We start from the raw sequence: 21,060 nt of genomic DNA on the forward strand, positions 1-21,060 counted from the left end.
GAAAATCAAGTTTAAACATTCTTTTCCTTGCCCTACTGATATAGTTTTTAACATGTTACCTGCAGTATATTCACTGTATAACAATTGGTATTGTTTGAACGGGTATGGGTGTTGTTCGAATATCAATTGATAAATATTGTATCCTACAATTGTATATGAACCTGTAATAACAGAAAATTGATAATAACTATTGATAAAGTTTAAAAGTTTGGCAATAAAAACATGCAAAACTACAATGTGGGGGAAGATGGGACACTAATTTGAAATATATTTACATTAGCAGCATCCTACAACTTGTAGGTAACCTACCGAATTTAACCGGCTGTGCTATTTCATGAATTTGCAATGTAAACTTTATACATACACCTTTAAATCGATATTTTTTTATTGTTTTTATTTCAAATTAAACTCATATTTACCCCTGCCCGTTTTCCCTTTGCATATATCTCAGTGTATTTTTTTACAAAACTATAAAACTAGTTTTATAAGACAAAATTAAACTGGACGAAATATTCAAGGTTGTTTTATGAAGCTATGAAACTAGTTTAATTGTTCATGCTTGCTAACCGCAAAATTTCATCTGCTTTTGTTATATTTTTGCGCGACATTTAAAATTAGCATTTTACTATTTCGCAGTTTTTTTACCTGTTTAAAATATACTGTTTCTATTTTACCTTTTTTGAAAATATTTTAAAACAGCAATCAGCTTTGACGCGCGTTTTATAAAGTCGTAATTGTTAACTCCAACAATTACTATTTTATGACTGTCTAGCGCCACCGTCTGACTGGCTTATTTATTGCCTTTCTCCTGTCTTCGTTATGCGAACGCCGTCTCTCTAGTCTGCGTTTCAGTATAGGTTCTTGCATGGTTCTGTTAGCATCGCAATTTAGCGTAACTGTTTAAGATTTAGTTATTATGTGTTCAGCTATTAACAATGTTCTATTTGAATAAGCGACTGAACATAACTGTTTTTAATCTCTCTCTCGGGCTCTCTGGCTCTCTCTCTGGCTGTCTCTCTCTGTGGATCTCTTTGGCTCTATCTGGTTGCTGTGGCTGTTATTTTTGGTTATTGTTGGAATCTGGCTATCGTTTATGATTTGCGTTATCGTCAATACATCTGTATATATTCATCAAGTGGAGAGCATTAATTAAGTTATAGACATCAGTCGCTTATTTCTTATACGGCTAAAACTGCAGCCGCGTTCGAGCTAAACCCTAGCTCCTACAGTAATATTACTGTCGAATAATTCTGTAACCTTATTTTTCTGATTATCTTTAAATGGGGGTCCGTAAAAAGAAAATTAAAAAAATGTCTCATCTGACAAAGTGTCCCATCTTCTCCAACCTACTATAACTTTAAATATTACGACAATATGCTTGGGTCGCACGATTGTACCGAACTGAATTTTGTTTTTAAATGGGCCGCCATAAAAACGAGTTGGGAACCACTGGTCTATATTAACTTAGGGTTTGTCTACTCGGTATTTATATGGCTCTGGGTATAACATGCTGAAAACTATAGCAGTAGGGCAATAAAAAGAATGTTTAAACTTGATTTTTAAAGGACCAGTATAAGAGGAGATATTCTTACCTTGCTTAAGTCTGTGAAAGAAGCCAAGAAGCTTTAATAAATAGAAACTAGTTTTAGTTTTGTAAAATATATAGACATCAGGAAAACAGGCAGGGATCAATATGACTTTAATTTGGGAACAAGAAAACAAATAATATCATTTTAGAGTTATAAAGTTTACATAATAAAGATACTAGCACGGCCATCAAGTTCGGCAGGTTAACTACAAGTTGCAGAATGTTAATGTAAAAATATTTCTATTTGGTGTCCCATTTTCCCCACATTGTAGTTTGTAGGTTTTTATTGCCAAATTTGGAAAGTTAGCTTTTAAATTGATAATTTTCACCTAAGGGGTTATTCAAATATAATATACACTGATATAATAACAAGTTAATATTTAAAAAATATATATGTTCGAAATTAAGTCATTTGCACTTAAAGATAATTTATGTTAACAATGATTTTAGGCTGCCCGTTCTACACTGCAATACACGTTAAAGTTTTCGATTTAAAGCCAGCAAAAATAAGTTGATTATTTTGTAGCCTAAAATAAGCAAATACTACTAACACACTTATTAATCAGCATATTAATTTTACTTTATTTACTAACACATATACCATGTATACTATGCTTATACTGTATTCGAACAACAGGATGTTTTTTTTATCATGCATTGTAAAATTACTTAAATATATATGCCATAGACTCCTTAATAAGGACTGGATCCTCCCATGCTCGGGGTTTGTATCTTAAGTCCTGGACTGAAATGACTTCTAGAGTAGCTGGAAACACAATCTTGGAATCCATAACGTAGGGTGTTTAAAGATGGCGAGTATACAGTAATACTTTTAACACTATCCGAGGTCATTTCCATGATCAAAAAAATAGGCTTATATTTTATGACCAAAATACTAAACTTAAGTTACTATTTTTGTTCCTTTTTTTATTACTATTTTTGTGTCTAACACAAAAACCAAAACATTCTTAAATAGGTCTGTGACGAAGCATGATATGGTTGATATCTATCATCGTTTACTACTGTGCATTTTGTTTGTTTCTCTTTTAGAACCTCGACAGCTGTCGATTTAATAGGGGCCTTTGTGTTGTTTTCTGGTTTGGTGAAACAGAACACACGTGTTATAACGACGGTCATTTTCCGGCCACGCGAAGTTAAAAGCAAGTTACATTTATTCATTCATTCATCTGGTGACCCGTAAACCAATTTGTCTCAAACTGTTGCATATACCTCACCAAAGTAAATAGATATACAACTATCTATGTCCTTTGGACCTCACTGATACAAACGTGCATTCATGTCGAAGTTTACATTGAAAGTGCGCACAAAAACAGGTTCAGTCCCTTAATTTGGCCGGTATTCGGTTGTTTTAAATTTATTACGTCGAATGTGTTTGGTGGCTCTTGACGCAATATCCAAATAGTTAATTATTATTATTGCATCATACTTAACATTCTGTCTTCGGGATTTAGAAACTTTATGACAACTTAACAACAAAAGATTATCTTAACAACATGTGTGCATACAAATGCAAACACTTGTTTTATATTGGGCTCGCGGGTCTACGATACGCTAATAAGTTGTCGCAAATTTTATCTTTTAAATTGCGACACGGCGAAATTCGACCGCCCTAAAGAATCAGTCTGTGTTTTCGATCTACGTTTAAAGCAAGTCAGGATGGCCGAGTGGTCTAAGGCGCCAGACTCAAGAACGCGAGTTCTTCGCCACTATGCGGTGTTGAGTATTCTGGTCTCCGAATGGAGGCGTGGGTTCGAATCCCACTTCTGACACATATTTTTCATTTAAAAAAAACTTATTATTTTATTAACGATTGATATATTATATTTACCACAAACAGAACCATGTAAATTAATAAGTTACAATTGTTTAGACAGACTTAAAATATCTGTAATGAAAAAGTGTAAGTAACGGGAAAATCGGACCTATAAATAAAACAAAAATATCCAGGACGAACAAATACCTTTAAATATGGGCAAAACTGCGTAAGTCAGATGTTTATTTGACAATAATGAATAAAATGCAAATATATATTACCCTTTGATTAAGATTTCCCTATGCAATATGCTAAAACACACTGGACGGTATTACCACAACATTCTAATATATGTGGGTGAGGTTCCGCAGGACTGCACCACAATGCGACATGAAATTTGCCTAAATAAACCCTGAGGGTACTACTTCATGGACCTCGCCAGATGTTGAAGCATGTCAATTTCCCGGGGCGACAAGGGCCCTTGAAAGTCCCACAGCGTATTATGATAAATAATATTTATTTCAAGGCATAGCGAGATGAAAAACTAGCATAAACGACGTTAATGTCAGGTATTATAGCAAGAATACGAAGTGCATTATGTGGGAACACTACAGCTGTTTAAATGGAGTAAAAACGCATTGAGCTTTTTAATTTGACAATTCCGCTAAACCCTTAAAGTAATTTGTGTTTGTGATCCAAAAATTTATCCACAGAATTGTCACTTTACAAAGCTCAATTGAAGCAAAACATGTGACACATTAAACAAATTGAACATGTTTATTTAAGCCTTGAAATCTTGGTTGATTGCACAGAAGATCCAATATCAAGAAAAAACGAAGCAATTTGTTGAGGACTGAATGTACATGGGATAACATTGTATGTTCCACACGGTACAGTAAGTTCCAATGCACTGTATCCTGGTCTGTATAACACAATATCAATAATTTTTTTGATACTTTTAATATTGATGTTTTTTATTTAGACTGTGTTTTAACCAGAGTCATTTTGTTGCTAATTTCCTTCTCCTTGTTGTTTAAATTCCTACAGCTCAACTTTTTGTTGAGCCAGTATTAGATGCGGAATTAAAAAGGTATTATATTAGAGGCGGTAATTTTTTAAAGAAGCCTAAAAAAAAGTACAATTATAACACAACAAAACCATAAGAAAACAAATATAGAAGCAGTTTAACCAACAATTACAAAAAAGACATCACCTAAAAGCACCGGAAGTTGTTTTGTTGAAAGGTTTCTCTCCATTAGTTCCAACACAAATTATATCGAACCCATTGCTGTAACTTTTCGGAGCCCTCAGCTGAATTAAAAGTTGTGCTTGACCAGAACCCTGTATTTAAAACACTGAATATAAAGCCAAACACAGTATATTAAGTACAAACAAATAAAACCTTACTATATTTTTATGGTCAATTTAGTTTTAATAAACAATATAATTGCTATATATGAAATAATTCATGATCGTCTCCAATTTTTATCATTTTATTCTTAAGTGATGTCAAGCATTTTAACTGTTTGTTTTGAAATTGACAAGAAAATTGTTGTTTAAGTTACTTATACTTTTATATTATTGTAGATTTAGGCAGACCTTCTCTACAATATTTTCTCCAAAAAAGTACAAAGCGCATGTTCATTATTAAAATTATAGGAATAATATAAAAGTTTTATTCAACCATTTTTTTTTTAAATCAAATGTTTGTAAATACAGACATACCTCAATGTTAAGTTGGTAAATCGGGTTGTTTCCATAAGTAGCTTTGTTATTTGAACAACCACCAGCAGTTTGTGCCGTCCATTCACCTTGTATCTGAATAGATGGTGTATGTTGAAATGTAATGCATTGAGGGATAGTGAAGCTGGCATAACTAGTGTATATAAGCAAGCATTGCTTTGGATTCTTGTACACCTTCATGCTTATTCTTTTAAACAGTAATTTATTTACAGACAGAAAGCTGTAAGAATAAGCATTGTAAGAATAAGATGCTATTTACGAAATATAAAAAGGAACAAGTAAATGCCATTTCCCTATTAAGATTAACATTAAAGATAATCAAAAGTAACAACCCACTCCTAAGAACCTGCAAAAAACACTCCTAGACTGAGTTTGAGTTTTATTGAACCTGAGCATCAAAGATGGACACATTATTTAAAAAGTGATAAATAATAAATTCTTACCCTTTTATTCATTTTATATGGGTTATCTATACTGCTGAACTTAAAGTCTGTAAATGAGTAAACCCTCAACGTGTATCGAATGTTTTTGTGCTTCTCGTACTGCGATACCACTAGAGTGTAGCGGTGAGGTCCATTCTCTGGAACTTGTATCCTTGTGAGATAATGAGGGCTGTTTATCCGCACCCCATCTATGTGGGGTGGGGGACTGTCTGTGGGGAAAACATGGGTTAGAAAAGATATAAAATACCTATTTTGAATCAATGTTACTATGTGTTTCTAATGCAACTGACGTATAAATGCATTTTAAATCTAAGGATGATTAAAAAAAAAATAAAACACTAAAATCCCTTACTATATTATATAAATATCTTAATTTTGTATGTTATGCCATAATTCAGGAAAAAATAGTAAAATCCATATTATTATTAATCCTAATAGATTTTATTTTTCTAACAGCAAGCTCTTACATGGATAATAAACTTTTTTTCCTTCATTTAAATAAACAAGCAAAGTAATAAACTCCTTATTTTCAGCAAAATCCTCTTTTTCAGTGATATGTCTTGTTAGTAAAACCCACACTGCAGTTGCTCCTTTGTTTCTGTCCATATATATATTATATATAAATAGGTAGATGTTGCATGTTATAAAAGAATTAGTTATAATGTGCTATGTACAGCTATCTCATATGGTAATAAAGGATTGTAACTAAATTCAAATCTATAAGTTCAGATACTGTTTAAAACAAGGTAAATATACTAGTTAGGCAACTATCTAATGAGCAATGACACAAATAAGTCTTTATTAAAACACCAAAGAAAAAGATAAAAGGCATAACTATATTACCCCAAGGCCATTAACGTAAAAAAATAAACAAAACATCTTACCTAACTTCAAGTTTATATTGTGGATTATTTCCAAGTGTATACGAGTCCTTGGTTGGCCCATCCTTAGCCAGCCATGACGCATGCCTACAAGTTGTTTTAGGGAACAATTCAGGATTCCAATTCATGTAAAATGTGTCATAGAAATGCATAGCTGACTCCCAGTCAATCCAGAATACACCTGTGGTGATAGATTGATAAAGATAAAAGATCCTGATTGATAAAGATAATTCGTATATTATCTTTAATTAAATTAGGAAGTGCTTAGTGTTAGGGTTAGTGGTTAACTCTAAAACAAGTTATACGGTGGAGCTTGCCTATAAACCTGTGATATTGCCAGGGTTAATAAAAAATGACACAGTGTATACACAGCAGTACCACCATTACAATATCACATACCATTATCAAATTCTTGTGCATATTTATTGTCATAGTTTAAAGCTTTTCTAAGTTCAGGTGTCCAGTGTGCATCATCCTGTTAAAAACAGATAATAATGTTAGAAATTTCTATTTTTAGCAAACAAAACTTAGATTTAAAATGGGACAAAATGCCATCACAGCTATTCAAACTGTCCAGTATACACATACTGATGTAATGCAAAACTTTCTCTTGAAAAAAACTTGGTAAAAGCTTAGGCATCAAACTGAAAACCTTTTAAAAATATTTTAAGAATAATGTGTGAACACAGAAACCAAGTTTGCAGTGACTGCAAAAAGTCTGACCAGACATATTCTGCCCAGATGAAAACCTAAATTAAACTACCAAGTTTTATTTACATAACATATGTACTAACATGTGCAGAGTAATTCCCCTTCCATCTAAGGTGACTCCATGGGTTTTTAAGTTGAAGAAGTTTTATTCCATGCACTACTTGTACATCAAGCACAGCATAAGCATGAGTGGGTACAAGGCCTGTGGAAGAGAGAAAATGCCTTTGAGTAAGAACAGTATTTTATAATATATAGTAGGGTGGGGCCGTGGGGGAAGATGGGATACCTTTAATACATAATATCCAAATAGCCTGATCGCGTTTTAAACAATTAACAACGGTCTGTGGAAGTCGTGAAGATACGGTTTTATAATTCATTGAATGTTCTTTGTTTACAACCAAATGGAACGAGAAAACTAAACGAAAAGGTGTCCCATCTTTCCCCACCCTACTATATCTTAATGTTCAGTAAAACAGGTAAAACAGAATAATACAAAGTTAAAACCATAGGCGATTGAAATTATTTTTTGTAAAAATATCATAAAATTGTAATGCTGCCATTTAAATCTTTTTTTAATTTGATAGAGTGACACCAATCATAGAACAAAACCAGAACTAACCGGCTCTATCCGCTTCTGCCTCACTAATCATTCCTGTAGATATTGTTGCCAAACAATGCCCTTTATGAAAGCGATCTCTCACTTTCTGGAAGAAACCATCGTAATCAAAGTTTTTATCTCGAAGTGATTGTCGTTCTGGTATCCACCCCGTTAAAGAATGAAGATCAATGTTCTAAAAAATGATATTACTGCGTTGTGGTAATTAATACGAACCTGCAAAATAAATGTTGCAATTGTTTAAATAATTCAAATTTAAAATGTTGCATCATTCATGCCTTTTTCATATTTTACAAATATATGCAGAGGTGGTTCTATGGTAAGACATGCTGTGAAACCAGATATTTAGGCCATGATTACCCCAACACCAGTCAATGGTATTACTGTATCAGTACAGAGTAACAAGCATCGATAGTGCAAGCTTCTAATCACTGAGCAGTCGATGCACTTGTCATCACAATAAAAGATTAAACTAACATTCAGACAATCACAAACAGATAATAATTTACATCATGTACAATTACGATGTGTTTAACTCTATTGCATATTACACACTGTTAACAATCTAAATATATTGTTCTTACTGAATTGGATCCTGGAAAATCATATCCCCCCATAACCTTCATATAGGCTTTTTCTACAAGTGACACCCATAGTTCATTCCTGTTAGCTGAGTATGAGCATAACAGTTTACCCTGTCTATCCACTGGTAGTCGATCATCTATTACCACCTTACGGAAAACTCCATTAAGATGAAGTTTAACCATGTATTTACCTGGAAATATAAAGATTTTGTAATATGCGTCACAATAGCATTTGAAGAATTATAGAACTATGGGGTAAGATGAATACTGTGAGTACACAGCACCCCATATTTTCTAATCATTTTTAGTGATTCACAACAGTACAGTTATATAATTCTGGTTAAACACATTGTAAAGACATTAAGTCGTAAGAATAAACTTACCACATGGATTATAAATTGGATCGCCTTTTCTGTTTTGAGGATAAATAATACTGAAAAATAAAATAAATAATGTTATTACTTAATTAATACATACAAGAACCCAACCGAACAGCATTTAAATCTCCACAAAGAATTTCTTTCCATGATGGACCCTCATATTGTTTGAGACATGCCACTGCTTAACAATACTTACCCACCCACCAGTCACAAACCACCTATTTTTTCTTAAAAATTTATTTTGTATACAAAGTTAAGAAAACAAGCTCACCTTGTAATAAGCTTTTTATTATATTTCCTCTCATATGCAGCACTGATCGCAAGTGAAGCAACAAACGAACAATCTGACACAACAGTCTGCATGATACTTAGACTCGACACAGTAAGTATCATCTGTGGTTCGTTCATAAACTCATCGGGTCGCTTCCAACCCCCAAGCCGCTCTCGTTGCTTCTTTGATAATTCAAGATTCCCGTGTTTGTCGCTGAACAGGGAGGAGAGTTTGTGTGATGGTCAGATTTTAAAAAAAGGAATTAAAAATAACATTGTAGGATATTTTGTTTTCATATACCAACAGTATGAAATTTATTTTAACAACCACATAAAAAAGAACAGTGGTTAAAAAACGATATTAAAACAGTATATACTTTAATAAAACTATACAGTAATAGTAATACACACAAGAAAAGCTGTCACACCAACATTTCTAATGCTATTCTATTTTGTAAGGGTGAGGTCGTACAACAAAGATGACCCATTACCAAATATTTCCAAAGCCAATTTTCATTAAAAAACCACAAATATACACAGTTTACCAAATTACCTGTATGGCATTGGAAAAGCAAATCTTTCTTGTAAGTCTGCAGCCATAAATGGAAGATATTCTCGTCCATTTATCATTGATGTGAATCTTAATACCTGAAAAAATTTATATCATTTCTAACAAAAGAGTTCAAATTATTAAATTATTCCAGTTCTTTGGCCATATGTGCTGACCATAAAGTAGGTCAAAATTTGATTTGGTTGGGTAGCCTTAGAAGTAACGTTGGGACCTAGTGGTGCTGGGGATGGCAAGGCCAGAGAGGACACCCAAGGTTTGGAAACAGGAGTGAAAACGACAATAATACAACATATACTTTAAAACCCCAGTTCTAAGCAATAGCCTTTATAAAAGGGGTAACGTCTGTTTGACTACTATGATTGTAACGAAATGTTAGCACGTGATGTCACCTTAGATATTGGTTGCCTGCCACAGAGATAGTCAAATCCTTGACAGACTATATACATGACAGAAAATCTAGTTAAAGGATGTAAAACAAATACTAAGTAAATAATTCTGATAGGTTTTGAGTGTTTAGTCTAAGTCTACCCTTGTATATAACTGCTGTTTATCAAGAGTAGGCTAACTATTTAATATATATTATATATATATATTACAAATTAAACTACGAACTGCAATTTCTTCCTTTGTATATCTTTCCCCACCACTGGATGGAGCATGTGAGGTTGACGTGGTTGGTTGCGTTGGTTCGTTTGTGAATAACACCTCTGTGATGTCATAATTAGGTCACATTAAATAATGACAACACTAGACATAATACATGTGTAAGTAACTTATTTCGTTACAATCTATGTGGGTGAGGTCCAGCAGTGCGCAACACTATGGGACCTAGTATTTAGGTCAGTTGGCCCATTACACTGAAACCCAAGTTGCTACAAGCTATTTATGACCACTCTCCACTGGGTTAAAGTAATACCCTTAATATTTTCACTACAACAATTAGTAAACATTAAGGGTAATAGGTCAAATCGACCCTAAATCCCATGTTCTCAACAATGACCTCACCCACATAGAATAGCAACATTACAAACAATGAGGTTAACCTTGATTGTTTACCTATTACCATCCCCCCAAAACATATATAAAACTTTAGCCACTATTACTGGCAGATATGAATAGCGGTATAGCGTAACATAACCTACTGTGAGTAGGTTTTGATGTTGTATCCTTTGGTTTTGTAACACTGGTTGTTGATGTTGTTAATTTAAGACTTTCATCAAAATCAAAAAGGGAATCAAGTTGAGATAACGAAGCAAGTTGTTTAGAAGTTTTAATCGCTTCAGCTCTGTCTAATGATTCCTTTGCAAGTTTCTGAAGTTGCTTCTTGGTAGAAGCACTCATTGGTTCGTTCATCTACGTGAAAACAGGATTAATACAACAAACAAAACACAGCCAGTAGTAACTGCTGACATCCAGGGTCCCGTAAAAAAACTCTTGAAATAGTCAGCTTGCAAAATTTTTTTACAGGAACGTTAGTGGCATTATACAGAACAGTAGTTCGTATTGTTGTTGTTTTATTTTCAAGTGTGCGACTCACAAACTTTGCAGCAGATAATATACGTTAATAAAGTAAATATATATAAAAATAAGTCAATAAAGTTCCTTTTTTTAGAGCCCTGCTCTTTTGTATTATCAATATCATGATGCCAGGCTACTGTTATAACTTATTTCACAGCCAAATAGTTTTTCATTCGTTTTCTGCTGCACACACCCGCACCATTATCAATCATCTTCATTGATAATGGATAGAAGTTTAATTTACAAAATTACCACTTACAGTTTTGATGCAAAGATCTGCGGCCTCCATATACAGTGATAATGCTTCTTCCTTCTTACCAGCTTCATCAGCTTGAAGCGCATTAAGTACCATAAACTTAGCTCTCTGCTCTCCTTGTTCAGATACAGAGATTTCAACACTTCTACTTGGATTCTAAAACACATAATACATGTTATGAGGTAATTAGAAAGGGCTATCCAAACAAGATTTTACAAGGTAAAAAAGTTATTCTTTCAATTAAAACAAGTGATTGATTAGTTTTTCTATTCTACGTAGGTGAAATCAAACAGCATGGGATCTAGAGATGCACATTACAGAATAATTAGGTATTCTAGGATATCCTAAAATACTTTATATCCAATCTAGAATTTCGTATCTAGAATTTCCAATCTTTTTTTTTGTTTATGGTGAAAAAAAATTCAACCCACATCAATCAGTTTATTATTCCTTCAATAGTAGCCTTGTTGGATCATGAGCTATAAAAAAGTTTTGCGTCATGATGATCGGTTGCCGAATTTTGCTCATTTGGTGTTTTCGCAGCATACGTTATGCAAAGCATTAGAAATTCCATATTTTTTTGCGGGAATAGAGAGCTCCATTCCCCACAGAATGACGGTGCAAAAACACCAAATCGTAACTACGTATAAAGCCAAAACTGCCAAACCGAAACGTATAGCAACCTTTAAAAAGACAATGCAAAATGTTTTCTTGATTTTTTAAAATTATTTGTTGTATAAAATTGGTAATATACTTCAAGACATGACGTCATTAAACAGAATACCGAATACCATAGGCGCCTAACGCGGTCAGACAGGTTAGGCAAATGCCTAACCTGGAATTTGGCACATTTATTCAAACGCAAACGATTTACGTATTTCATAAAGTTAAACCATTATGCATCCACGATTGAAGCTCTAGTGTTTACAGATTAGCTTTTGGCCAAATTTACGTAACTTTTAATGCCAGTTAAACATACACTCACCAACGTAACTGTTACATCACAAGCTGTATTGTGATGTCACCCATTATCGCAAGGTAAGAAATACCAACTTGCGGCGATACCCTACGTCACAAACGGCATTGTGATGCAATCCATTATCGTAAACTACGTATTGCCTAATCCCAACCTAGGCTGTTACATTACCTCACAATCGCCATTGTGATAGAAACAAAGATCGTAGGATATTGCGTGTGCCTGCACCTGCAAGTTTGCGATCTTTCAATACTTTACAACCGCTACTACTGTGTGTATACGTTCAACGTGCTGCGTAACGAGTAATACGAAAGTTAAACCCTAACCAGTGCGTAATGTGCGAGTGTGCTAATTACCTTATTAGCTTACGTATGATGTAATAAGTAGTTGACATTTGTAACTATGAGTTTGCCTAACCTACACAATCAAAACTTAGGCGCCTATGCCGAATACCATTACTAGATTCGAATACAAAAGGATACGAATGTTACAGATTTGAAATTCTGTGTCGTGCATCCCTAATGGCATGTCATGAGACCTGATATTTATGCCAGAGTTGATTGATTTATTCTAGGTAGTTGATACAGCAATTGGAAATAAAACTTGCCCGGTTTTGATGTTTTCTTAATTCTTCAATTCTTTTGGAATATTCTGCAACTTTTGATGCGCAGTCCAGTGTTGACCCGGCAATAACTGCTCGATGCAAAGCTTGGGCTGCTTCCTTGTAAAACAAAAAAATAAATTTGAATTTACAACACTTGTAACAAATACCACAACTTTTTACACGTGTAAATGGTGTAACAATAATTTTATAATCTTAACAGGCAACAGGACTATTACAAAAAGCACTGTTAGTGCTAAAGTTAAACTATTTTGTGAATTACGTACAAAAGGTTTAATAGGTTCAAATGAGATGGCCCATGTTTTTATTTATTATCAGCCGTTTACGAAGTAAAATAAATATATATTTATTAATCATATCCCCACAAATAGAACATTGTTAAAAACACTTTACGAAATATAAATACCGTATAGTAAAACATGGCTTCACTAATGCATCCTTTTTGATCAAATTCAACAGCAGAGCTGGCGAACTTGATGGCATCTTGTTCCATGGCATTTACATCCATTGTGAATAAGGATCTTTATACCAGAGGTTATCACATTGATACTAATATAAGATTTCTATCAATATCTGTTTGACAAAAAAAAACATATTGAAATTTGATTATTTAATATTCTATTGGAGTTTCTGTTGACAATATTTCACATTTGTAGCTTAACACAAATTTGCCTAAAGTTATGAAGTTGACAGTTGAATTTATAATGATAGATTTACTGTGGGAATTACACATTTAAAATGTTGTTTTTTTTCCAATGAACTCATTTTACAAACACGGAAATAAGACAACTGCGACACTAAACCAACTTCTACCATAACAACTTTCTACTTTTTCCCATCCGTTTAACTGGTTTGCTCTTCTTCTTTGCCTTTCTAACTTCACGCATTTTTTTTGCTTGTCTGGGATTTACCCAGACTGGGTACTGTCCATGTTCATCTAGAAGTGAATTTTTATCTCTTTTTTTATCAACATCCATTCCCCCGGTTTCAGTTTCTTCAATATTGTCCATTTTATCCTCTGCTTCTTTTTCAGCAAGTCGTGCTTTTTGCATTTCCTCAATTTTAGCAAGTTTTACCATTTTTTCAGTAACAACAATTTTTCCACTTTGCAAAGTTTCTTTAAGTTTCGTGAGAACTCTCTTTTCATTTTTCTCTCTTTTAACAGCGCGCATTTTTCTTCTCCATTTGCTTCTTATACTTTTGGCCATTTTTAAATAATTCAATTTTAATTAAAATCTAATCTATAAAGAAACCGTACATAGAGGAACAAAGCAAAGAAAACCAAAAAAATAATATAAATTATCAAGCTTAAATATAACTAAAACGTGCGCCTAAAAAATAAAATAAAAACTTTAAATTAGAAATTACTAGGGATGTTCCGAGCCGAGCCCGAACTCAAAAGCTCGTGCCTGAGCATCTCCTTTTTTGACGCATATGGTGTAAAAAAATTCAGAGCTGTGTTTTAACAATCACGAAATTCAGCACGGCATGATACTTTTAATTGCAAAAATCTGTTTATCTATGTACAATCACCAGAAAGAGTATAATCATTGAAAATAAACTGGCAACACTGAAACCGAATTCAGTCTTTTCAGGGCAGCCAAGGTTTTAAGGTTTTAGTTATGCCCGATTGTGGGCAATTGCTTTAATCCAGTGGTCACTAATGGGTTTTCCAAATTACCAGCCATACATGAAAAAAAAACTATGTTGTAGCGCAGACAAACATAACGACATTCGGTATGCCAATAAATATTACCTTATATATGCATATATTCCCTTTAATTTCTACTTACTCACAAATGTACACATAACTGACGAACACATGCTGCTGCAAGCAAAAGAGCACAACAGAACTACGTCATATAGTTTCTAAGATCCCACGTGACAACGAGAAAAAAACGCAAAATTAGACAAAGTTTGTGCCTTGTGGCGGTCTCTTGTGGCGACGTCAGTAATGTACTTGCCGTGGAGACGGGTACCTGGAGACGAAGGTACCGGAGACAGTTGTTACCCAAAACAGACAGACAATTATCTGCTGATTAGTAATAAGCCTGGGGACTGGGGTTGAATCATTTTTTGTTGTAGTCAAATATATATTTGCTCAGCTGTGGTGTGGTCACACAGCGTGAAAATTTGGTAATTTTTACAATTGTAGGCGAGTGGAGAAAGTGTGGTTTTCGTTTTAAATGTTGCCGTGTAAACTTAATCTTTTTTGTCTTGTGACTCTTGTATTACAATAAGATAATCTATAAGAAAGGCAAGGGCAATGATGTAAAGGCTGCTGTTGTTTGCATCAGGTTTTAAGATAAATACTGGATGCTATTGCCATATAGTTGTATTGTCTGTTGTGTGATATGCTATATGATTACTTGGTCATTTGTATTGTTGTATTTTAAGTGAGTAAAAAAGACATTGGGCTACACAAAGAAGGTGGTACACTTTTTCCGCTAGGAGGCGATGACAAATTCGTTTCTCTATTTTTATGGGGAGCAGTTAGTTTCACGGTTTATACACATAAGATTTAAGCCCCTAACCCCAAACTCGTGCTAATCAAACAAAAAAAACTTGAAAGAAAATTTTAAAAAAAGTATTGTACTGTGCGGGACCATGGCCTACTAGAGATATCTCTTGTAGGCTGTGGCGGGACTCGAACCCGGAAAAAATGAAACAAAGAGAGTAAATGACTACACGCAAACCGTTACACCACAGACTCGACGACAGTAAAGTGAACGAAAGAGCGTATATAACGGTCCTAATGTGGGAAAATGTTCTTAGTAGTGTTTTATGAATTTAGAAAGGTATTATTATTTAATTAATTTGTTTTACACTTATTAACACTTTGTAGTGTTGTTTTGTGTGTTTTTCCGTATTTTTTAATTTAACTAATTACCTACACCTAGCGGAAAAAGTGTACTGTCTGCTTTGTATAGTTCCATGTGTAAAAAGTATTCAAATATTTTTTTTGTTCTGTTTAGTAAAAAGTGAAGTTTTCCAAATCATGAGTTCAAAATCAGAGCTGTGGGATTTATTTGATAAACATTTTCAAGAAATTGTTCGAGAGTTGTCCATCTCACCAGTTAATGGAGGAAATGAAATATGCTGGAGTTTTGAAAGGATAAAAGACTTACTTGAGTATAATGCACCTCATGGTAAAAGAACTCGTGGCTTAACAGTGGTGGCTGCATTTAAAACAATAGCAGGAGATGGAATATCTGAAGATGAAATGAAACTTGCTTTAACTATGGGTTGGGCTGTTGAAATATTACAAGCTTCTTTCTTAGTTGCAGATGATTTAATGGATCAGTCAAAAACACGGAGGGGTCAAGCGTGTTGGTACCTTAATCCAAATGTTGGATATCAAGCAGTTAATGATGGTATGATTTTGGAGACTTGTGTCTTTACGCTGATAAGACAGCATTGTAAAGGAAAGGCATTTTATGCTGATATATTTGACCTTTTTCATAAAGTTATTTTAAACACATTGATGGGGCAAAGTTTGGATATGGAAGCATCAGAACAGCCTACGGTTGATTTCACTTTATTCACTGAGACAAAACATGCAGCAATAATTAAGTATAAAACCGCATTCTACTCATTCTATTTACCAGTAGCTACTGCCTTTTACATGGCAGGAATTAATGATGAACAATGCCACACTGCCGCATGTGATATTTTAACAAAAATAGGGTGTTTATTTCAAATTCAGGATGATTATTTGGATTGCTACGGAGATCCAGAAGTTACTGGCAAAATTGGGACTGACATAGAAGATAATAAGTGTTCGTGGCTTATAATAAAAGCCATCCAGCTTGCAACACCTGAACAGATCCGAATTCTTCAAGAAAATTATGCGAAAAAAGATCCAGAAAAAGTCGCCATTGTGAAACGAGTTTTTGACGACATCAACATAAAACCTATCTTTCTAAAACATGAAGAAGAAACATATGCCAGCATTTGTGATGAAATAAACAAGTTTTCTGATCCTAGGGTTCCACATTCTATCTTTCTTGATTTACTAAACAAAATTTACAGACGTAAAAAGTAAAAACTGATTTAATTTATTGCAACAGAACTACTGAGCTAATCGTAATACCAAGTTCTGACACGTAATCTTATGATAAATATGCAATACCTACCTAAATCAGTAATTTATTTTACGCAGTTCTTTTTATAATCTAACTAAAGTAATGAATTAAAGTCATTGTGTATCCATAAAAATAACTGTGCAATATCTTACTGATTCTCAAAATAGATTGATTGCAGCTGTAATTTTGTAACAATTTATTCTTATACAATATAAGAGCCAATGCTCACGGTTTGAACTTATTATTATATAAGTAATACTTAACACATAAAGCATTTCTTAAATTCGCACAAAAAAATGGCAAGATCAAAATTCAGTTTCATCCTCATGGGATTTATGATGCATGGTATGAATATCTGCTGTTGTTTTCCTTATACCTCTTGCTTCAGTATATGGTGGTGGGGCAGAGTCGGATGACATACATTCAACATGGTGGTTCACTATCTCACATTCTGCAACACTTTGAATTCTCTTTCTTTGTTGCCAGTTTTCTCTAAAATCCATAAATGTAGTTTGCACCGGAAAATATCCGCTGGCAGTTTCATATTTGGTATGATACGCTGGTAACTTCACATATAAATCCTTTTCAGTTTTGCCAGAGAAAGTATCAAAAGTATGGCACCGAACAGGTCTATTGCATCCCACATTGAAAACTTGCTGTAACCCACTGGAGTGCCTTGTGTCTGCCACCCTGGCTGCTTCACATGCAATTGGTCTTTGTTCGGGTAAATACGACCATGTCACTACAGATGAGCTTGTACTGCCATGTACAGAGCATGTGCATGACCCTAAAATTCTGTGGTTTTCATGTGATTGATTTTCATATCTGTATTAAGTTTGAGACTTATGGTAATGATGATACCATATACACTATAAGCATAAAGTAAAACACAAATACCACAACCAAATTACACAAATAATGTTTTTATATACCAATATGTTATTTATTTAAAATAAATGTATAACCTTGGTTCAACTACAATTTCACTGTCGCTTTGACGTCTTGTAATTGGAATGTTGACTTCATTTGTCACGTGCTCCACCCGAGGCAATGAAGACATCTCGTAATCCTGATAATTATGTAATAATAATAAATTATGACATAAAATTGTTGTTTTTTTTATAAAGGCAGAATTTAACTAAGAATATTTACAACTAATGGCAAGTAAATAAATGTTTTTAAATTGAGGTCTGTGACCGATAAAGTTTTATTTATATTTTTAAATTGGAGATGTTTAACCTGCGTGGTCTTAAAGAACATATTGCAAACCAAGGATTAAAAACAGGAAAGGTGTTAAATTATGTCATAAACTAGTAGATAACAACTGTGCCAGGCATATTACAATTGCTTTCTAAAATCAAGTGTCATTCACCCTGGTGGAAATGATTGAAAACCTGTATAGGACATTGAAACATCCGTACCCAAATAATTGCCGGAAGAGCTGTTTATAGAAAAGCAATTGTGGCCCATATGTTTAGTTGTACATTATATTAGGAACCCTTTTGATAAAGATACACTATTTCTTACATGAAGATTTTCTTGCTTGTAAGGATTGTCTGGTGTGAAGCACAGTATGCCTGACAACACAATACAAGCCAAGCATGAAACTATGCAGGTGAGCAGGTATAAGAACACCAACATTATAGTTATGGGTGGGAGAGTAAATTCAATTGGAGAGCAATTTGATAAGTTTGGGAACATAACGCCGGCATCTGTAAATATTAGGTTGAGATTGTATTGCATCCATGTAAACAGGAATAGACATAGTACAGTAGAGAAATGTTGTCTAGTTTAATAAGGGTACGTATAATGACAGTTATTAACAGCAATTTAAAAAAAAGGATTTTATCTGTTTCTGTTACACATGTCAATATTCTAATGTGGGTGAATACAATACTGAATAGTATTACCTTGTGTGCCAAGATTTTCCTATTACCTTTCAAAAAACCACACATAACTACAATAAACAAACATACTCTGTTCGACATTCAAAGTACCTGTGATGTTTTTTATTCTTTTATAATTGTCATACTTAGTGTAAGCAATACACACGCGGTCCATTGGTAGATACCGGAAATGGACAAATGATTTGAACAAAGGAACAGCAGTAACAGTCATGGACAACAGGTTTGCTACAGCTATAATACATGAGCTTAGATTGAAAAATATTCCAGTCAAAACCTGAAATGCATGAAAATTTGTTGCTTAAATAACAAAAATAACTTAAGTATTATGTTATGGCTCGAGACAACATAACCTTTAATTTTTTTATAACATAAAGGAATCTCTTTATATTTCCTTATTAAACAGTTTTGTTGAACAAAAAAGGTAGGTATAGTTAGATAACTGTGAAAGGCACGTTATTTAGTAGAGTATTGCATCAAATTTGTTGGTACCTTAAATTGGGACAACCTATATAAATGAATACAGATACAACATTAAAAGGGACAACCTATTTAAATAAACACATATAAAAAAGAATTCCATTGGTAGGCTACCCACTATGAGAATAAACATGAAGGTGTCACTCACAGCACTTGGTCTTTGTATTTTGGTTGTGACAATCACAACTATCGCTGATAATGACGTCATTACAGCTGGTATGTAGATTGGCAATGGATGCTGTAAGCTCTCAATGGTGTGTGGTGGAAAATATGTTATCACTGCCTGTATGCTGGCAAGCATCACTCCAAATGCCTGAAAGGTTAACACATTGTTTTTCTAATTTTCAGTGTTGTTATATATGTTGGTTAACATGCATTACCCTAGCACATAATATCGAACATATCCCGATTATGTTTTTAACAATTAATACCTCTCTTTTAAACTAGTGAGGATATCATTATACGATTCTAAAAATATTCTTTGGTAAATACCAAATGGGACGATTAAAGAGAATGAAAAGAAGAACCATTTTACCCCAACCTACTATATAGCGACCAATAAGTAATTACAGTTGTACTAAACCTTTTATGAAATAGTTTTGTATAAATTAAATTACCAAGGATTTTAATTATAATATGAAAAATCACTGACCAATAAATATACCTATAACCACGCAAGCTATGTAAAACATTACTTATACATCATTTAAACAAACCATTAGCACGTTATGTCTTACCAATAACAGTATTGCAAAAGCCACCAACAGAATAGCCAGTCCTTGCTTTCTACGTTTGAATCTTTGATGAGCATGTTTAATGGCAAGATCATTTCCTTCAACTTCTCTTGCAATAATTCTTCTGTTTAATAGAATAATCGTTAAGAAACCTTAATGAAAACATTATGTTTATAGCTTTTTAAAAAAACTGGGGTGACATCGCTACAATAGGTTAAATGAGTTTTCAAATAAATGCTAATATAATCAAATTTTTATATCACCTAAACATTCAGATAAACATGTATTAAAAATTAGTAAAAATGATCTACCTTTTACTGTTTCTCACATATCATATCTGATCAAACGATAATAAAATAAAAGAGTTTTAGGACTCTCTTACCTTTGTGAGCCCCTGTTTCTGTTCATTGTTTAATAAACTCATTAATACGTTGGTATACCTGCACAGCCAACACATGGAGGGCACCGTGTTGTTTGTATTACAGCATTCCAGCAGCTATGTCTATCCTTATAATGAATTATTCATGCCTGTATAATCGCGCCAAAATAAAGAACCAATCACAGAGCAGTAATGCACATCATATGACTGCTTGTGGTATGCTGCAAACCATCCTAAATATGCCGCTAAATTCCTTTCGCTTAATGATGTTTTTATATTTTTGAGTTACCACAGAACTTTGATATTTAATAACTAAAATCTCGGGTTTTGTATATTCGTTTTAAGTTTTTTTTCTATTTTATTTTTTTTCCAGAAGTTTTTTTTACAAAATTAGTTTTGTACAAGTATTTCATTAAGTGGTCTATAGTAATTCTATTAAATCTACGAAAGTGCAAGCATTTACAACTCTGGTGACAGCGTTACCAAAACATAGGTGTGGATTTAAGAACAATCTACATACTGTAACACTAACTAAATGCTCATAG

The 21,060-nt window shown here is 33.5% G+C and overlaps 4 protein-coding genes and 1 non-coding gene across 5 annotated transcripts; 2 read left to right on the forward strand and 3 right to left on the reverse strand.

Moving 5' to 3' along the window:
* Nucleotides 1-3,259: 3,259 nt before the first annotated feature.
* On the forward strand, nt 3,260-3,378 carry Trnal-caa (transfer RNA leucine (anticodon CAA)). Its single transcript has 2 exons — nt 3,260-3,297; nt 3,333-3,378. It is a non-coding gene; the product is annotated as a tRNA-Leu (tRNA).
* Nucleotides 3,379-3,862: 484 nt separating this feature from the next.
* LOC149729562 (calpain-7-like) lies at nt 3,863-13,508 on the reverse strand. Its single transcript, XM_089885714.1, has 18 exons — nt 13,340-13,508; nt 12,919-13,032; nt 11,339-11,491; nt 10,704-10,914; nt 10,174-10,268; nt 9,544-9,638; nt 8,992-9,204; nt 8,724-8,773; nt 8,341-8,531; nt 7,760-7,931; nt 7,224-7,342; nt 6,829-6,904; nt 6,433-6,610; nt 6,016-6,146; nt 5,549-5,757; nt 5,088-5,180; nt 4,576-4,703; nt 3,863-4,284 (listed from the first exon to the last, which is right to left on the reverse strand). The coding sequence occupies exons 1-18, from the start codon at nt 13,439-13,441 to the stop codon at nt 4,140-4,142; spliced, it is 2,475 nt and encodes an 824-aa protein (XP_089741840.1). The 5' UTR covers nt 13,442-13,508; the 3' UTR covers nt 3,863-4,139.
* Nucleotides 13,506-14,704, reverse strand: LOC149729563 (protein LLP homolog). Its single transcript, XM_089885741.1, has one exon. It carries the CDS (start codon nt 14,139-14,141, stop codon nt 13,743-13,745), a length of 399 nt encoding a protein of 132 aa, XP_089741867.1. The 5' UTR covers nt 14,142-14,704; the 3' UTR covers nt 13,506-13,742.
* Nucleotides 14,705-14,880: 176 nt separating this feature from the next.
* LOC149729564 (farnesyl pyrophosphate synthase-like) lies at nt 14,881-18,125 on the forward strand. The gene is made up of 2 exons (XM_089885732.1): nt 14,881-15,731; nt 15,909-18,125. Exon 2 carries the CDS (start codon nt 15,932-15,934, stop codon nt 16,976-16,978), a length of 1,047 nt encoding a protein of 348 aa, XP_089741858.1. The 5' UTR covers nt 14,881-15,731; nt 15,909-15,931; the 3' UTR covers nt 16,979-18,125.
* On the reverse strand, nt 17,200-20,937 carry LOC149729565 (uncharacterized). The gene is made up of 6 exons (XM_089885736.1): nt 20,519-20,937; nt 20,140-20,260; nt 19,551-19,715; nt 19,016-19,199; nt 18,546-18,730; nt 17,200-18,087 (listed from the first exon to the last, which is right to left on the reverse strand). The coding sequence occupies exons 1-6, from the start codon at nt 20,542-20,544 to the stop codon at nt 17,962-17,964; spliced, it is 807 nt and encodes a 268-aa protein (XP_089741862.1). The 5' UTR covers nt 20,545-20,937; the 3' UTR covers nt 17,200-17,961.
* Between the last annotated feature and the right edge of the window lie 123 nt (nt 20,938-21,060).

The sequence above is a fragment of the Ciona robusta genome, chromosome 10, assembly GCF_009617815.1.
Source record: "Ciona robusta chromosome 10, ASM961781v2".
Taxonomy (NCBI): domain Eukaryota; kingdom Metazoa; phylum Chordata; class Ascidiacea; order Phlebobranchia; family Cionidae; genus Ciona; species Ciona robusta.

What these genes read in the sequence shown, in the direction of transcription:
- LOC149729565 (XM_089885736.1), bottom strand. Translation starts at nt 20,544, where the DNA reads ATGAACAGAAACAGGGGCTCACAAAG. An exon ending in CTTTTGCAATACTGTTATTG is followed by an intron (nt 19,716 to 20,139) that starts GTAAGACATAAC and finishes TTAACCTTTCAG; the next exon opens with GCATTTGGAGTGATGCTTGC. An exon ending in AAGAATAAAAAACATCACAG is followed by an intron (nt 18,731 to 19,015) that starts GTACTTTGAATG and finishes TAATATTTACAG; the next exon opens with ATGCCGGCGTTATGTTCCCA.
- LOC149729563 (XM_089885741.1), bottom strand. Translation starts at nt 14,141, where the DNA reads ATGGCCAAAAGTATAAGAAGCAAATGGAGAAGAAAAATGCGCGCTGTT.
- LOC149729564 (XM_089885732.1), top strand. Translation starts at nt 15,932, where the DNA reads ATGAGTTCAAAATCAGAGCTGTGGGATTTATTTGATAAACATTTTCAA.
- LOC149729562 (XM_089885714.1), bottom strand. Translation starts at nt 13,441, where the DNA reads ATGGATGTAAATGCCATGGAACAAGATGCCATCAAGTTCGCCAGCTCT. An exon ending in AACATCAAAACCTACTCACA is followed by an intron (nt 10,269 to 10,703) that starts GTAGGTTATGTT and finishes ATGACATCACAG; the next exon opens with AGGTGTTATTCACAAACGAA. An exon ending in AAAAAAAGTTTATTATCCAT is followed by an intron (nt 5,758 to 6,015) that starts GTAAGAGCTTGC and finishes TTTTCCCCACAG; the next exon opens with ACAGTCCCCCACCCCACATA.